The sequence below is a fragment of the Taudactylus pleione genome, unplaced genomic scaffold (assembly GCF_031769625.1).
Source record: "Taudactylus pleione unplaced genomic scaffold, aTauple2 ptg000097l, whole genome shotgun sequence".
NCBI lineage: Eukaryota > Metazoa > Chordata > Amphibia > Anura > Myobatrachidae > Taudactylus > Taudactylus pleione.
In genome coordinates, this window is record NW_028284499.1 from 857,451 (window position 1) to 875,645 (window position 18,195).

General features: G+C 41.6%; 1 protein-coding gene across 1 annotated transcript in view; it reads right to left on the minus strand.

Annotated features, from left to right (window-relative positions):
* ACAP3 (ArfGAP with coiled-coil, ankyrin repeat and PH domains 3) overlaps positions 1-18,195 on the minus strand; it is a gene marked incomplete at its 5' end in the record, with an annotated part of 104,316 nt that overhangs the window by 48,056 nt on the left and 38,065 nt on the right. Inside the window, 4 exons of the mRNA XM_088470316.1 lie at positions 4,669-4,680; positions 11,700-11,774; positions 16,448-16,543; positions 17,547-17,591. Of these exons, the coding sequence (XP_088326442.1) occupies positions 4,669-4,680; positions 11,700-11,774; positions 16,448-16,543; positions 17,547-17,591 (228 nt within the window). The remainder of the gene's footprint in view (positions 1-4,668; positions 4,681-11,699; positions 11,775-16,447; positions 16,544-17,546; positions 17,592-18,195) is intronic.

Below are 18,195 nucleotides of genomic sequence, written 5' to 3' on the forward strand. Positions count from 1 at the left end.
CTCGTCGCTACAGAGTCACTCCACGGCATGGCCGCGACTAGAAGGGCTGTTTAACATGCAGGGAGGCTAGATGTATGTGGACACATAAGTATTTACTAAAGGTCGATTTTGATGAGTTTAAAATCGATGAAAATCAACCAACATCGATGTTGTGTTTCTAGGGCTATATCACACATTTACTTATACTTAAAAAAAAAATTTGTCTGTTAGTAAAAGTGTCATTTGGTCCCAGAAACACAGTTGATCAAAATGTATTAAAATTTATCTTTAGGAAATATACCCCTAGGACTCTGCTTTCCTAAGTGACTAATTATCACCCCCTACAACACCATCACAGAAAATGTGTTTTGCGTACCCCTGAATGCCACATCCCTAGGATGAGAATCACAAATCACAGACAAAGAGCAAATATAAGGTTGGTTTTGCTTTTTACATTATTGCCACTTTAAATCTAGCAGCTGAATCGCTGAGATCACGCAGGTGTCTGCAACTTGGCCATTAAAGTGCCTTCTGATTCGCTACAATGGAAGCCTAAAGAAAAACGCATATGAACATTTTCCTTAGATGATACAAGTTTTCCTTCACCATGCCATAACCCAGCAGTATATCTAATGCTGCGTACACACGGGACGACTTGCTCGATCATCGATATTGTTGAACGATTATTCCTATTTTAACATTGAACAATTTAGCTGAACGATTTCATCATTGATCATGAACGATTTTATGAATGATGAACCGTGAACGATTTCTGGCAGTATTTAAATGATGAAGAATTCACAGATATAGAGCAAGCTGGCCAGTCTGTACGTATCGTTATCGTCCATACAGCCACGCGCATCATTGGTTGTTCAGTGCAGAAAAAGTCAACTATATGAATGATAAACTATATCGTTAACAAAAGTCGTCCCGTATGTATGCAGCTTAAAGCTACTGAATACAGCTACAATGATAAAATACTGGTATAGGCATTTTTAAAAACGAACATGTCAATCTGTTTTCAAAATAGTTTCCCTGAATGGGTATTTTGTTTTTAGCTTCATGTAAAGACTCCCCTTTTATTCTGTCTCTCTGAGGGTTAATTGGACAAGCTATCAATGTGTTTCTGTTTACCCTGGAAGGATATTAGGCAAAATGCATCAACAATTAAATGTGTTAATGATAACACATGATAAAATAATAATGAGGTTGTGTAAGGTTGAAATGCAGATTAGCTTTCTCTTGACTTTCCATTCAGCCAGCCAAACAATCATTATTATCTATAGAAATAAAACTGGCTGCAAATTCAAAGCCCAATTTTCATTAATATGCAATATGGTTTTAATGCTTTTCCAGGAGCTGGAAGAACAGTTAGGAAATAGTGACCCCATGAACTTCTGCAAACTTCAGGAGCAGTCTTTTGTGACGTCTCACTAGTGACCTGCTGCCCCCAGAATGAGCATTATATATGGGTATATACTTCTAGTAGTACAGCTGCCTGTGATGCAATGCCCTCCAGTGCTTTCAGCAGATCATGTCCACAGCTTGAACACTGGTAAAGAGGTGATCAATAAATCACTATGATAAACAAATGCCAGATGAGCCATGAACTGCTGGATGTCTGCTCAGTCCACACTATGCTAAACATACAGGGATTGTTTATCAACAGCGGTGCAGGTAACTGTGCAAGATCGGTGCTATGGTCTTCAGCAACCAAACGGATTGTAAATTACATTTTACCAGTACAGCTTAGAAAAGTACAGTACATGCCTTGTTGTGTAACATCACCTTTTCTGCACCTGTTTGAGTACAGTTAAAAAATGTGTAAAGTAATCCTTTAGATTAGTTCAAGCAGCACGCAGGCTGTATGAGAGAAGACAGAGTAGCTTGCAGGCCTGGTCTGTGTAAGGTTTGTAGAGATTTTCTACTCCATTGCTCCAAATAGGTTAAGCATGGGTTCCCGGCGGTCGGGATGCCGTTGGTCAGAATACAGACAGCGGCATCCCGACAGTACTAGGTAAGGAACCTGACCCTTACCCTTAACGCCAGGGGCTGGCAACTTTTAGCCTGGGGGGGCAGCACATGCAAGTGGAACTGGTGTTGTTAACCCCAACTACAGGTTACATGTAGAACACTATAGCCCTCACAGGAAAATAAACACACATTCATTGCCCATGCCGCCCTACAAAAGTCTAACCTGACCTGTCAGACTCACACAGCAGAACTACTAGTTGCCGCCACTTCAACTTGCAGGCGCTGAAGAGCGGAATAGAGAGAGGAGCTCCCAGTCTCCCCCTCAGTCACGGGCAGCACCGGCACACAGCAGCATCAGTGACTAAGTCACTGCAGATCACAATGCAAAGTACTAAGCCCTGGAAAGAGTTAAGTGAATGAAGATAAAGTACCCACCAATCAGCTCCTGTCTTTTTTCAAATGAAGCCTGTAAAATGACAGGAGCTGATTGGCTAGTACTTAATCTCCATCCACTTTAACTCTCTCTAAGGCTTAGTACACAGACCCCTTATACACACACTGATTTAATGTCCGGCGTTCCCTGGCTTTCGTTTTATTTTTTAAACTCTCTCTCTTCCACCCACATTACTCCTCTCCACTTTTCCCTTCTTATTCCATCTTTCACTTCCCGCTCTGTCTCTTCTCCATATTTCTCTTCTCCCCCCGCTATTTCTTTTTTCTCCAATCCCATCTTGGTCTTTTTCCCCTCTTCAAGTTACGACACACAGTAGTGCCCCTTATACACAATGCCCACAGTAGTGCCCCTTATACACAAAGCCCCCAGTAGTGCCCCTTATACAATGCCCCCAGTAGTGCCCCTTATACAATGCCCCCAGTCGTGCCCCTTATACAATGCCCCCAGTCGTGCCCCTTATACAGTACCCCAGTAGTGCCCTTTATGAAGTGCCCCCAGTAATATCCCTTATGCTATTCCCCCAGTAATCAATGCTCTTTATTCAATGCCCCCAGTAGTAGTGCCCATTATGCAATGTCCCCTGTAGTTGTGCCCATTTTGCGGTTCCCTCTGTAGTTGTGCCCATTATGCAATGTCCCTGTATTTGAGCCCATTATGCAAAGCCATGTGTATTAGAGCCCTTTATGCAATGCCCCCTGTATTAGAACCCCTTATTTTATTATTATTATTATTAATAATGCAGTGTCCCCAGTAGTGCCCCTTATGCAGTACTCCCAGTAGTGCCCCTTATACAGTGCCCTTTATACAGTGCCCCAGTAGTGTCCTTTCTGTAGTGCCCATTATGCAGTACCCCAGTAGTGTCCCTTATACAGTGCCCCCAGTAGTGCCCCTTATACAGTGCCCATTATAGAGTACCCCAGTAGTGCCCCTAGTAATGCCCATAGTAGTGCCTGTTATCCCAATAATGCCCCTTATGCTGTGCCCCCTCCCCTTTGCAGTACTTGCCTTTCTTCCGCTGACTGGGTCTAAATAGATCCAGCAGGCCAGGCTCTTCACATCGCAGGAGATGCGGGTAACGTCATGGCGTTACCCACGCACTGCATTACTGAGAAAGCTGGCCTCTGATCACTTCAGAGACCAGCGTTCCCAGTTACTGCAGCAAGTCGGTCGCGATCTACCGGCAGGAGCTCCGCGAGCTACCAGTAGATCACGATCGACGTTTTGGCTGGCCCATAACACTGAAATTATACTGGACAGGGGGCAGATGGCACCCTGCCCCACGGCCCAGTCCACCACTGCCTAACGCTAACCTTCCCTCCTCGGTGCCTAAACCTAACCTCCCCCTAGGACCTAAACCTAACCTGCCCCTCCCTGCACCCTAAACCTAACCCTTCCCCTTGGTGCCTAACCCCTGATATTTACCTTCGGGATGCCGGCGCTGGTATTGTGACCGTCAGCATCCCGCACGCCTGGATTCCGACTACATCCCCTCCAAACACTTTGGGATACAGTATGGAGAGGACAGCAGGACTGGTGTGTCAGCTATGATGATTAAAGAACATCCCTACATCTCCACATGGTCTTGTCTCACTCAGACCTCACATCTACCACAATGGTAATATCTGCCTCTTTATAGCACATAATCACCTTTAGGTCCTTTCATAATTACGACCATCATTAGAATGTACTTCAAGAGTAGTATACTGTGTGAAGAATTCCTCCCCTCCCATAATATATTCTTGAAATATAAATCACTTAAATATTACAAAATCTTGTTTAGATATTAACTATATATTATACTATGATAAGATGACAGACAATTGTAACTTTTGCATACATGATTGTATTTGTATGGTTTGTCCTCTCTCATAATTCTAACAACCAACAACAATGAAAATATAAATAGGTAACTACAAAAATAAAACCATCAGACATTTGAAGTTCCAGGTGCTCATGATCGTATCCTAATTCTAAAAAAACATCAGTCGTCAATAGCATACACATTAATGTATAAAAAGGAACAGCACGTAAAATGTACATGTAATATACAGTTCCATAGAGATGAAGCTATTACTTTAGTTATTATTAGAGACGCAGAAGCAGTACATAGAGGGGTACAAGACACACATTTGCCACACTCCAATGGTACAAAGTCCTATCTACGGCACTGAAAAACTACTACTGCAGGTGGAAAACAAACATACTTTTGTTTCATGAATATTAAAACATACGAACATGCAAAAAATATGTGAAACACTGACCTGTAAGAGGGTCTGGACATCACACGGTAACCAGCAAGGTGATTGGAGAAGGGGATTAGAGAAATAAAACAAAGAAACAGAATGTAAAAATGTGTTACTGAGTAATTCTCTCTAAGGGAGAGATGTATCAAACAGTGAAAAGAGGGGAGAATTGGAGAAGTTGCCCATAGCAACCAATCAGCTGTGAGGTACCATTTACCAAGTATATTGGATAGGTAGAAGCCGATTGGTTGCTATGTGCAAATGACACCACTGGTCCACTTTTCCACTCTTTCTTTTCACTGATGATACATCTCCCCATAGTCAGGCGCTTTATCACATATCCAAGCATAGGGGAAGATAGATAGCTGTCCAAGCATATCTTCCAGTAACTTACTGCATAATAGGATCTGTATTATACCAACTGCTCCAGAGGTTTTAAACTGGCAGTGTTAACCCCTTCATTAGCAGAGCTGGTTTATGCCTCTATGATCAGACTCATTTTCAGAATTTCACACTACCCCCCAGACACAGACACAACCTATAATCACAATAAGCAGGCTTTTCAGGGGCAGAACTATGGAAGACAATGGAGGCGCCTGCCGCCGGGCTCCAGCTCTGAAGGGGCACCTCCTCCATTGTCCACAACATATTCACCCCACTTAGGGCTGTAACTATGTACCCGCAGTGTACTGTCACGGCCGCCCAATATATGGTACCCCCTTCCCAGCACCTGAGAAGCCACCATACACTAGAGGAGGGCTCCATGTCAGACCATCAGCTGCCACCTTCGTCTATCTGTAGCCTGTCTGCATGCAAATTGCTACATTACAGTGTCAGCGGCTGTGATGGGGGAGACACCAAATTATAACTTGCCTCCGGGCGTCTGGAGGCTTTTCCACAACTCTTCTCATAGTTACTTCTGGGCACTGTAGGAAATCTGAGAAAATCCTGTAGTGTATTCACCTAAATCTCCCCAGTATAGGAATACCCAATATGTGTACCATGTTATAGGAGCTGAAACCAGTGAATTTCTGGGATTTATTTTTAACATTTATTTACCAATTATTACACTTTTAGGACCTCATTCAGAGTCGGTCGAATCGGCCGCACGGTCGTACGGAAAAAGGGGCCGGATATGCAAATGATTCCCTCGCAAGTTGCGTCCCTAAGTTCGGATCGGTAGTTGGCCGACCAAGGTGAGGAAGCGGTCGGAAGACAAAATAATACGCCCCCTTCTCGTACGCATTGCACGTCATCTCCGGGCATATAAGGATTAATCGAGACCATCGGGAACCATCGGAACTGGTCGTAGAGCTTAAGGTTGACCATACCCTCTCTTAAGCTCTACAATCATGTCAGTGTAAAAACCTCCCATGTCACATGTGCCATGACACTACTTTGTTAATTATGCACTCCCATAATCCGTATGCACTCCCATAATCCGTATGCACTCCCATAAAACGCCATTCGCATAATGAGGCACGCCTGCGTTCGGTTCTCCACTCCCCTGTTTTCAAGCACTTTCCCCTGTTACCACCCACAAACGCCTCCATCTGTCACTCAAACTACCACCTGGCTGTGTTCAAGGAGAGAGAAATTTCTGATCGTAGCGGCTAGTTTGCGCACGTGCATTGCGAACTTTACGCATGCGCAGTATAGCGAACATCGGTGGCGTACGACCGTGCGGCCGCAACGACCGACTCTGAATGAGGTCCTTAGTGCTTAAACACATATTGTTTTTTTTAAACCCTTTAGAAACCCCTAGATATACAAATAACCCTTACTATTTTTTATCAATAACAATGCAAACAAGATCTAGGCCCCCGTTTACTAACGAGTTTTACCACCAAAACGAGTGATAAATGTCACTGTGTATGATAAATGGTGCTCCAGCCAATCAGCTCATAACTGTCATTTTCTAACAGTTGACCGTTGGGAGCTGATTGGCTGGAACACCATTATCATACACAATGACATTTATCACTCATTTTGGTGATAAAACTTGTTAGTAAATGAGGCCCCTAATATGGACTGAAATAGTAGTAACTGTTACTACTGGTGCCTCCAAATTGTTCTGTACAGCTCCTGAGGACAGGAAATGAAAGGAGGTACCTGACACAATTGCTTAGAACGCCAATGGCTTCACAGATGAGGGACAAACTTCAATTTGCAGGGTGTGAGTGTCAGATACAGATGTGTCCTCATGCACTGTTGCTGCAATCGCACCAAACAGTCCTCCTCAGCACACTTGGTCCCGTCTGACTTGGTGTGCGCCGAGCATTTTTTTAAATATTTTTTTCAACCCAAAATTGCATCTTAGTTGAAATGGATGTGACAAATCGCTTCACTAGACTGCACTGATTAAGGTCATACAGTCAGGTCCATAAATATTGGGACATTGACAGAATTTTCATATTTTGGCCTCTATTCACCACCACAATGACTTTGAAATGAAACAAACAAGATGTGATTTAACTGCAGACTTTCAGATTTAATTTGAGGGTAATTACATCCAAATCATGTGAATGGTATAGGAATTACAACGGTTTCTATATGTGCCTCCCACTTTATAAGGGGCCAAAAGTAATGGGACAAACTAAACAATCCTAAATCTAACTTTCACTTTTTAATACTTTGTTGCAAATCCTTTGCAGGCAATTACAGCCTGAAGTCTGGAACGCATAGACATCACCAGACGCTGGGTTTCATCCCTGGTGATGCTCTGCCAGGCCTCTACTGCAAATGTCTTCAGTTCCTGCTTGTTCTTGGGGCATTTTCCCTTCAGTTTTGTCTTCATCAAGTGAAATGCATGCTCAATCGGATTCAGGTCAGGGGATTGACTTGGCCATTGCATAACATTCCACTTTTTAGCCTTAAAAAACTCTTTGGTTGTTTTTGCAGTATGCTTCGGGTCATTGTCCATCTGCACTGTGAATCGCCGTCCAATGAGTTCTGAAGCATTTGACTGAATATGAGCTTATAATATTGCCCGAAACACTTCAGAATTCACATCATCAATAAATACAAGGGAACCAGTTTCATTGGCAGCCATACATGCCCACGCCATGACACTACCACCACCATGCTTCAATGATGAGGTGGTATGTTTTGGATCATGAGCAGTTCCTTTCCTTCTCCATACTCTTCTCTTCCCATCACTCTGGTACAAGTTGATCTTTGTCTCATCTGTCCATAGGATGTTGTTCCAGAACTGTAATGGCTTTTTTAGATGTTGTTTGGCAAACTCTAATCTGGTCTTCCTGTTTTTGTGGCTCACCAATGGTTTGCATCTTGTGGTGAACCCTCTATATTCACTCTTGTGAAGTCTTCTCTTGATTGTTGACTTTGACACATATACATCCTCCTGGAGAGTGTTCTTGATTTGGCCAACTGTTGTGAAGGGGTTTTTCTTCACCAGGGAAATAATTCTTTTGTCATCAACCACAGTTGTTTTCCGTGGTCTTCCGGGTCTTTTGGTGTTGCTGAGCTCTCCGGTGCATTCTTTCTTTTTTAAGAATGTTCCAAACAGTTGATTTGGCCACACCTAATGTTTTTGCGATCTCTCTGATGGGTTTGTTTTGATTTTTCAGCCTAATGATGGCTTGCTTCACTGATAGTGACAGCTCTTTGGATCTCATATTGAGAGTTGACAGCAACTAATTTCAAATGCAAATGTCACACCTAGAATCAACTCCAGACCTTTTACTTGCTTAATTGATAATGACTGAATAGCCCACACCTGTCCATGAAATAGCTTTTTAGTTGACAGTCCCATTACTTTTGGTCCATTAAAAGGTGGGAGGCACATATTGAAACTGTTGTAATTCCTACACCATTCACCCGATTTGGATGTAATTACCCTCAAATTAAATTTGAAAGTCTGCAGTTAAAGCACATCTTGTTTGTTTCATTTCAAAGCCATTGTGGTGGTGAATAGAGGCCAAAATATGGAAATTCTGTCAATGTCCCAATATTTATGGACCTGACTGTATGTGACACTTGTATATCTGTGTGTGACTGAGCCTGAATCTGTATACTAAGTGCTACGATGCAGCGGCTGCGGCTTTATACCATGCCAAGATCCGTTGTGCTTTGTATACAGATTAAGAGCCGTATTCAATATGATTCGCACCCACGATACTTTTTCGCCTCCCGGACTTTTCGCCTACTTCGTCTGTTTTGGAGGCGGAAAAGTATCGCGCGCGTGCCCGCGTATCCCCGTATTCAATTTGAAAGTACGCCAAAACGGGACCCGGCAAAACTGAAACAAGCGGAAAGTCATGTCAGATTTGGGGAAATCAGCCTGACACCCCCCAAAAATGCTCTGACATGGGGATTAGCTATGGTTCCCCCCGATTTGTTGTTTTTAAATGGGCTCAATAGCTGTTAAATTGTGTTTTTGCATAAGTGGTGAAGAATAGTATTCAGAAGGTTTTTTTGCAGATAACTTATCCCAGCAAATTTGGGGTACTTGAAAATGGGGGACAGCATATTTAAAAGTTGCTAAAGTTAAGTTTAAAAAATCGTGAAAAAACTACCTTCCGCAAGCACCTGCAATGGTGGGACCCCTCTGGAGTCCAGTTCACTAGTTTTTAACTTTGTCCCCCAACTTTTTTTTTTTTCGCCCCAAAATGAGTGACTTTTTTGGGGTGTTTTTTTAAGTGTTTTTTTAATTATTGACGCAGTTTCCCTTTGGTGGACTGTCTGAATGCTGCACGGGGGTTCCCGCAACTTTGCATCCCAAAACCCCAATTCTGCACTTTTTTCCGCCTGCTATTCATTGCATTGACTTTCCGCCTAGGCGATACTTTTGCCCCTGGCGAAATGACGTCATCGGCAAAACTTTTTCGCCAATTCCGGCTTTTCGCTCCAAATTTAATACGGGCCTAAGTCGCACACAGATATACAAGTGTCACATATCAAATTAATCAGTACAGTCTGCTGAAGCAGTGTGTCACATCGGAAGCATTTCGGGTGAAAAAGTCGATTGGCACAAGCTGATTTGCTCGGGACCGGGTGGCTCACTCGCATTAGGCGTCTTGCACTGCATGATGTATTGAGGCTAGGGGCCAGATTCAATTAGCGGCGAAATAGACGAAAAAGCTAGGAATGCGTCTGTACCCCAAAAAATGGCTGACGAACATCGGAAATCATTTTAGAAGTGTACGATTGGTCGTAATAAAAGTATTTCGGGGACTTAAATTGCGTCATTTGGAGGTAATTTACGAATACATGAAAACATAAAAAAATTATAGAAAGCTATTTTTTTCCAGGAAATTATAGTTCCACGTAAATTGGGGGTACGTTAAAATGGGTGCAAGTATATTTTCGTGTCGTAAAAGCGCAATATTAAAAAACTTTTAAAAAGCGCCTGCTGCGGCCACGTGCGATGTTTAAAAGACTTCATGCATGCCACCCCCCCACCGAAAAACCAAACCCAATACGTTAAATCCATTTTCACATTTTTTTCCTCCAAAAATTTGACCTGTCGTTTTTCACCAAATTACGCAACTTTAAAAAAAAAAAATTGAGGTAATTTATTATTAGGGGGTATCCAAAAGGATTCTGAAAGAAATCCCAACATTTTTAGTAAAAAATAGGGATTTAGCATTTTTTTTCTCCTGGTCTTAGGTGGAGAAAACTTTTTGCCTGTTTTTTGTTGCAAATCAGCCATTTTGGCCATTCTTTTGTCAAAAAATGGCCAATTTTGCCGGAAGCAGTGAAAACGGGAAATTTTGCCGCTAATTGAATCCGGCCTTAGGTGTATTAGGACACATCTGTATACGTGAGGGGTTAAAGTATATTCGTTGCCTACATAACATGGAAGCGACTGCTTTGTGGATTGATTATTGAAGGCTAACAATTTTCTAAAAACTATGGACATCATTATTCTACAGCACTTGGTTGCAACATAACATTTCCTTATCCATCTGATTTGCACAAGTGGACTCCTCTCTTGGAGAAGAAAAGGAAAGCGCATTATAAGCTGAACAATTCCCACTGAGAGAGCAGAATAAAACTGATTTGCGATGCTGTCAGAATCTATTGTCTCACACAGATGTCAATACACATCCATGCCATTTAATTTCATTACAGATCCCAATGCAGAGAGTGGCAATCTGGGGTTGATAGTTTTAACAGAAATACAATTAAGATAAGGAGACACTGAATGATAAAGAATGGAAATAGATGATAGAGATAGTGAAAATTGAGTGAAACCAGACATAATAAAAGGACAGTTTCAAGGACAATGGTGAACAATAGTCTGCACTACCCATACTGTCAGACTGAGAACAATACAAAATGAGTCCACAGAAACATCTACAAAATATTACATTTATATTAATGCTAAAGTGAAAAAAACATACTGGAAAAGGAAATTTCCACGTTTGTAGAATATTTAACCTGACCTTGACCTAATTTCAATTGATCCAAATCTGCTTTAGTTCATTAGATAAAATTTCTGAATACTTGTTTTATCAGCCCACTAAATGGCTACCTAAACCAGTGTATTAATTAGCTGCAGTCTATGCATAGTGGTTCAGCCACTGTACAAAATGGCTACCTAAACCAGTGTATTAATTAGATGCATTTTTATCCATTGTACAAATGGCTACCTAAAACAGTGTATTAATAAACTGCATTCTTACGCATAGTGGTTCAACCACTGTACAAAATGGCTACCTAAACTAGTGTATTAATAAACTGCTTTCTTACGCATAGTGGTTCAGCCACTGTACAAAATGGCTACCTAAACCAGTGTATTAATAAACTACATTCTTACGCATAGTGGTTCAGCAATTGTACAAAATGGCTACCTAAACCAGTGTATTAATAAACTGCATTCTTACGCATAGTGGTTCAGCCACTGTACAAAATGGCTACCTAAACCAGTGTATTAATTAGCTGCAGTCTTATGCATAGTGGTTCAGTCACTGTAAGGCGTCACAAACGTCACACCATGAAACTGGACAGGATGTTGTAATATAACTTTATAATATGGGGGAAAAAGGACTCCATCATATTTTTATAGCACACACAGGACTTACTCTTTGCTGTATAGTGGCATGCTTGTGTTCCATCTCTCTCTTTTCTACAGCTGAGTCAATGACTAATTGATCCAACTGTGGATAAGAACATGGAGAATACTGTTAGAAAAAATATATTAAATATCTTATAAGTTAAGTATCTTTAGAACTATTATGGCGCTTATATTTTTGTTATACGTGAGTCTCAATAGAGCATTTTGAACAATTCTGGTCAATAACTTAAAGAGCCATGTAAACAAGCGGCATGAGAAGTTTTCATTAGGACAGCTTGCCCATGTTAGTATAGCTTACCCTATAAACCAGAACCCAAACACAAAGAGCTCTTTGTGGTAAAATCAGGTACATGAAGTGATCTTTGCAGTAAGAGTAGGCATGCGAGATGTTCTTTGTGGCACGAGCAGTTACGGGAAGTGTTCTTCATGGTAAGAGTAGGTACAGGAAGTGTTCTTTGTGGTAAGAGAAGGTAAGGAAAGTATTCTTTGTAGTAAGAGAAGGTACGAGAAGGGTTCTTTGTAGCAAAAGAAGGTACGGTAAGTATTCTTTGTAGCAAGAGCAGTTATGGGAAGTGTTCTTTATGGTAAGAATAGGTACAGGAAGTGTTCTTTGTGGTAAGAGAAGGTAAGGAAAGTATTCTTTGTAGTAAGAGAAGGTACGAGAAGTGTTCTTTGTAGCAAGAGAAGGTACGGTAAGTATTCTTTGTAGCAAGAGAAGGTACGGGAAGTGTTCTTTGTAGCAAGAGAAGGTACGGTAAGTATTCTTTGTGGTAAGAGAAGGTACCGAGACACCTAGCACCGGTCCTGTCTTAGTTTTTGGTGTTCGCTCTGCTCATGTTTGTATTCTGAAGACAGTGCTGAATAAAGCAGGATTAAAACGTTAATAATACATATACTGCTGTACGTGTTTTGTCCCGAGTGCCTCACCTCCAGAACGTATATAGAAAGATAGATATACTGTATGTGACATATATTTTCCATCAAGTACGCTGCAGCATGTTTGGTGTGATGGTCACCATAATGTCACACCGACAGCTGCTGACTGCTAACGTATCTTTGCCAGGCAGAATGTTTAATATCTGGGTTTGGGGGGTAATTGCCATTTTATATTTATTGCACCTCTGAACGTTTCTATAATAAATGAGATAAGCAGATAGAAGGGGAGTGACAATATGTAAATATGTATGTCCCTTTTGTAGTTATGTTATATAGAAAGCACCACTATGGCATATGGGCCTGATTCTGAGTAAGACGCAGTGGCAATGTTGGGCGCAAGGAATATAAAGTTAATTGTGTGATAAATGCCTAAGAGATTTTTCACTGAGTTTTTAAAGAGTGTTAATCAGGGGCAGAACTATGGGAGACAATGGAGGCGCCTGCCGCCGGGCGCCAGAACTGAAGTGGCACCTCTTCCATCACCCACAATAAATTCACCCCACTTAGGGCTGTAAATATGGGGGATAGGGGGGCACTAAATGATAACTTACCTCCGGGCGTCTGGGATGAACTTACACCACTGGTGTTAATACATGCTCTTGACCCATTTATATATATATATATATATATATGTATATATATATATAAAGTGGGTTGAGGATTGTAATCACTAGAGGGATATATATTGTTATCAGGTTGTGAACTGGTCCTCAAACAGAAATATATATAAAGGCTGGATACGATGAAATAAGTATGTTGATAATCATCGTTACAAATATCCAGTATATCTGTGATCTAAACCACCTGATATCATATGCCCCAAAAGATACATTTTAAAAGTGTCAGACTGTTGCAATTATATACTGTATGCAAATGATTAATGGCTATCTGTTCCGAATATATCTTTGCTAAAAATGTCAGACATAAAAAGGTATGAAATCTATGTCAGAAAAACCTGGCTTGTAATGCAGCAGTAGTCTGCACACCTGACATCTGAGTAATGTCTCTAACTAACAATCAGCTGAGCAAATGAGAGCCATGCTGATAGAAACGGAACTGCACTAGTAGCTTAGAATTCTGTCTCCTGAAGAAGCCGCCGATATTCCTATAGCGGAGAAACGCGTAGAGAGAAGGACGGGACGTGAGACCGCAAGCCGGGCAAGTGGGTCACTGACCACCTTACACAGAGGACGAACAATAACGCTGCACGCTGCTCACCGACGGGTGATTGCACCGGAGCCGATCCCTCTCCTCCGTGGATTGCTATGGGGCCACTGCATGTGAGAGCTAAGTGAGGATCACCGCGTGGTATATGGTCACAACCGGATCGTGAGTGACAAACCCTATAAAGCATGCATGCTGAAATGTGCACAATTTTCAATTTTTTACATTTTTACTCTCTGATACATTAAACAGAGTCATCTGCGGCTGTGCGGCCCACACGTATTAGGAGTGGCTCTAAACATTAGAAACAGCCATACACTCCTGGTTGAACAATCAATAAGCCCAGCTTTAAGGGCTCACCCTATACTATATATTTAAATTCTTTTCAGAATATTACTGGACATCGACAGTCCCCTTTTAAATTCATACTGTGCCACACAGGCTGGAATACGTTTACCATGGTGTACTAACTAACACTCTCCTATAGTCTCAGATGTGTGAGAGACATTGATATACAATTTATGTATACATGGACCATCTAAGAACTACGTATTAACGTCATAATTTTTAATGTTATGTGTGATTGTGCATATGCAAGCCACTGTATATTGTCTTTATTGCCACACATTCCACATGATATCTTGTAGGTCCGCTTTTCTGCTTAGTGCAGACTATATGTATTTATAATAAATCCTGTCCCTATATTTTTCTATTGATTGATATAACTGTCTCAGTTTATTTATATATTTTATTGTTTTTTATCTCTTCCTTCATTTCATTAAATTTTGTTTGTGTGTTTATTTTAGTCTATATTGTGGTCTTCTTACATCATTACTAAATATTAATATTTTAACGCCTGTCAGTTTGATTTTTTGGCAATTGTTGGGAGGGTCCAGATTCCTCCACTTTCATGACGGCTGCTTTATATTAATGAATCCCCTGGTCCTCAGCATACTCCTTATCCGTCTCCTGGTCCATTGAGGTGGATATAGTCCAGCGCCTACTTTTGTTTGTGTGTGAGTTCACCGACAGCTGCTGACTGCTAACATATCTTTGCCAGGCAGAATGTTTAATATCTGGGTTTGGGGGGTAATTGCCATTTTATATTTATTGCACCTCTGAACGTTTCTATAATAAATGAGATAAGCAGATAGAAGGGGAGTGACAATATGTAAATATGTATGTCTCTTTTGTAGTTATGTTATATAGAAAGCACCACTATGGCATATGGGCCTGATTCCGAGTAAGACGCAGTGGCAATGTTGGGCGCAGTGGAGCGGTGGCACCGCGCATACATCCCAGTGGTGTTTGTACAGAGTCAGACACACGCATCAGAAATGTGTTGGGCATATCTGGGTGGTTGTAGGGGGTTGGCTAATCAGACTCAGATGTAGCAATGGGTTAGGGTGTGTTATTGAAAGGACACAGCTATGTTGCTGAAAGTGGTTGCGTACAGAGACGCTGAGGCGCTCATACTGGAGGCGTCTAAAGACACACCAAGATTTATTGCAGCATCCGTAGACGCTAAATGGGTGTCTCAGTCCCTGCACATTGGCGGCTTCTAAAGGGCCACCGAGTGGTATAGCAGTGTCTGTAGACGATAAAAGTAGGCTTCTCAGTCCTTGCAGATTCGGACGCACGGTTGTACACCATGCAAGGGGTTAGGAAAAGGAGAAAGTGCGTCCAACTCAGAAACAGGCCCTAAAGGGGAGAGAATCCCACCCCACAGCAGACTCCGCCCTCTCAACAGACCCCGTCCCATTAGGGCTGCTTCCACAAATTTCCCAGGCTGGTTTTCCATCCCAATCCGCCCGATACCCACTGACATTTTTTATGCATTTCAAAAAAGCTACTAAAACAAATAGCAAAAGGAAACCTTACATGTGATGAACACTATATAATGGAACAAGTATCATTCAGAAAAATGCAACGCAAGTAACACCAGTATTTTCCAGTGTCAGACCCATTTACTTGCATTACACAGAAAAAAGAAAACAAGTAAAAAGCACAAAAAATTTGGTCTGATCTCTATCAGGAGGAAGAGGGGAAAATGATACCTACTAAGGAGGCCATCAGACTCACAATACCTGTCCATAAAGGGCAGCTAGGCCATGTATGAAGAAATGAACGCCAGAATGCACAATCTCCCCAACACCAATTGGATACATCTGGATACAGTTTGTTAAGTGTTTCCCATTCTCCTGTATTAGACCCTATCAAATGCAACATTGCATATGGACAGAAATCCAGTGTATGTTTTTGTGATAGATAGACAGACAGGTGCAGCGACATGTCCAGGGCTGTTTCCGACACACTGGGCTGTCCTGTTCCTTTCCATTTCTTTTTGGCACAAATGTCTGCACACCTTGTAGTCTTGGAGAAGTTCCGTCAATAGAATGTGCCTCCAAGCTAAACCCAGTAGGGAAATGTTGTCTATAATACTGTGCCATATAATCTACATGTAAAACAGCGGTCCTACAAAGTAGATTTCCCACATAAAAGTAATCTTTTGGAGACCAGCAAATGCGATTTTGCAGGTTTTTTTACGTGAATTTAAACTAAGAAATAAGGCAGATGTCATTTGTGTCTATCAGGACATGGTCCATTACACGTATGTAGCCAGATGACGTTTCCCTACGGTAAAGGCATACGCACCTCTGTGGCCAGTTTTTTCATGTACGGATTCAGCTCATTTAGTAAACTGTACCCTTGCTGGAAGAAGGTGTACTGGGCATGCATGAACGACAACATCTGTGCAAATGAAAAGAACACAGGTTACAACTTCTATCACCCTCTAGCAATACAGCATCACATTTCTAACCTATTCATTGACAGGTATTTGTTTTACGCTTTCCTTGTTTGTTTCTCCATCAACATACAGCATTGTTAAACCCCCCCCCCATTAATTATAAGTTATTGTTATAACACTATAGCTATAACAGTAACAGGAATGCAAAAGGCTGCCTAATACTGAGAGAACTAGCGCTAACCGCAGACCCTGCAATCTGGATAACCAGGTAGCTAGCGTAGGTTTTAGGGAGGGTTACAAAAACGCAGGAGTGTCTGACCGTTCGTTAAAACGCTGTTTCATGGGTGTGCATAGATTAGGGGGAGTGTTAGGTTAGGCACTAAGAGGGAAGGGTTAGGTTTAGGGTGGGGGTAACCTAACCCTGTCGGGATGCCGGCATCGGAATTCTGACTACTGGCATCCCGTACCCAACCCCTCTTAACCTACGGGGGCTGTGGCTGCTGTCTGAAATCAAGGGACCACAGCAATCAGCTACGATCCCTCCATAGCACATCCTGGGGATACTTGATATTTGTGAATATCCCGCAAATATTATTTGATAAGTAGGCCCCATATACTTTTCAGCAGGAGCACATAGTTGCAGTTGTATCAACATTATCAATATTACACAATATTCTCAATACATCTGACACTGGATAGTAAAGTAACATCCTCGGTGGCCCCAAAATGAGGCAGAGAATAATCTAATGGAAATCGATCAAGTTTTGGGCACGTTGGTAAATGTACTTGAAGGTGATCATTACTATTGTGTGAGCTACTGACTCCCATCTGCTCAGTCCATGTGCCGGACAGACAGATCTCGATCACTTTAGACAGTTATGTTTGCCGCCAAATCAAACACAGCTCCTGTTTTTCAGTGTCGGTTATAACGGAGGATTGGCACCGGGGAGAGCCGGCATAAATCGCAGATAACCTTTTTTTACCTCTTTTAAATGTTTTACTTACAGCATCTAGAATTTCAAACTTCTTTTTGGCTTGTAAGACATTGATCTAGAGAGAGGGAAAAGACCAGTGACATGACAATGCAGTATATCATATCACAGAGCAGTATATCATATCACAGAGCAGTATATCATATCACAGAGCAGTATATCATATCACAGAGCAGTATATCATATCACAGAGCAGTATATCATATCACAGAGCAGTATATCATATCAGAGAGCAGTATATCATATCACAGAGCAGTATATCATATCAGAGAGCAGTATATCATATCACAGAGCAGTATATCATATCACAGAGCAGTATATCATATCACAGAGCAGTATATCATATCAGAGAGCAGTATATCATATCACAGAGCAGTATATCATATCACAGAGCAGTATATCATATCACAGAGCAGTATATCATATCACAGAGCAATATATCATATCACAGAGCAGTATATCATATCACAGAGCAGTATATCATATCACAGAGCAGAACTATAGCAGAAACTAAAAGGGCCATTTCAGGAACACAAAAGAGTAAAATCACAGCACAAATGCTTCTTTTATGGCGCTACACTTTTGTGCACCTGGTTTTACAGGGAAGCGTATGAGTTCCTGGGCGAGGATGGCGGTGGCAGAACTGATGCTAATTTTTGCCC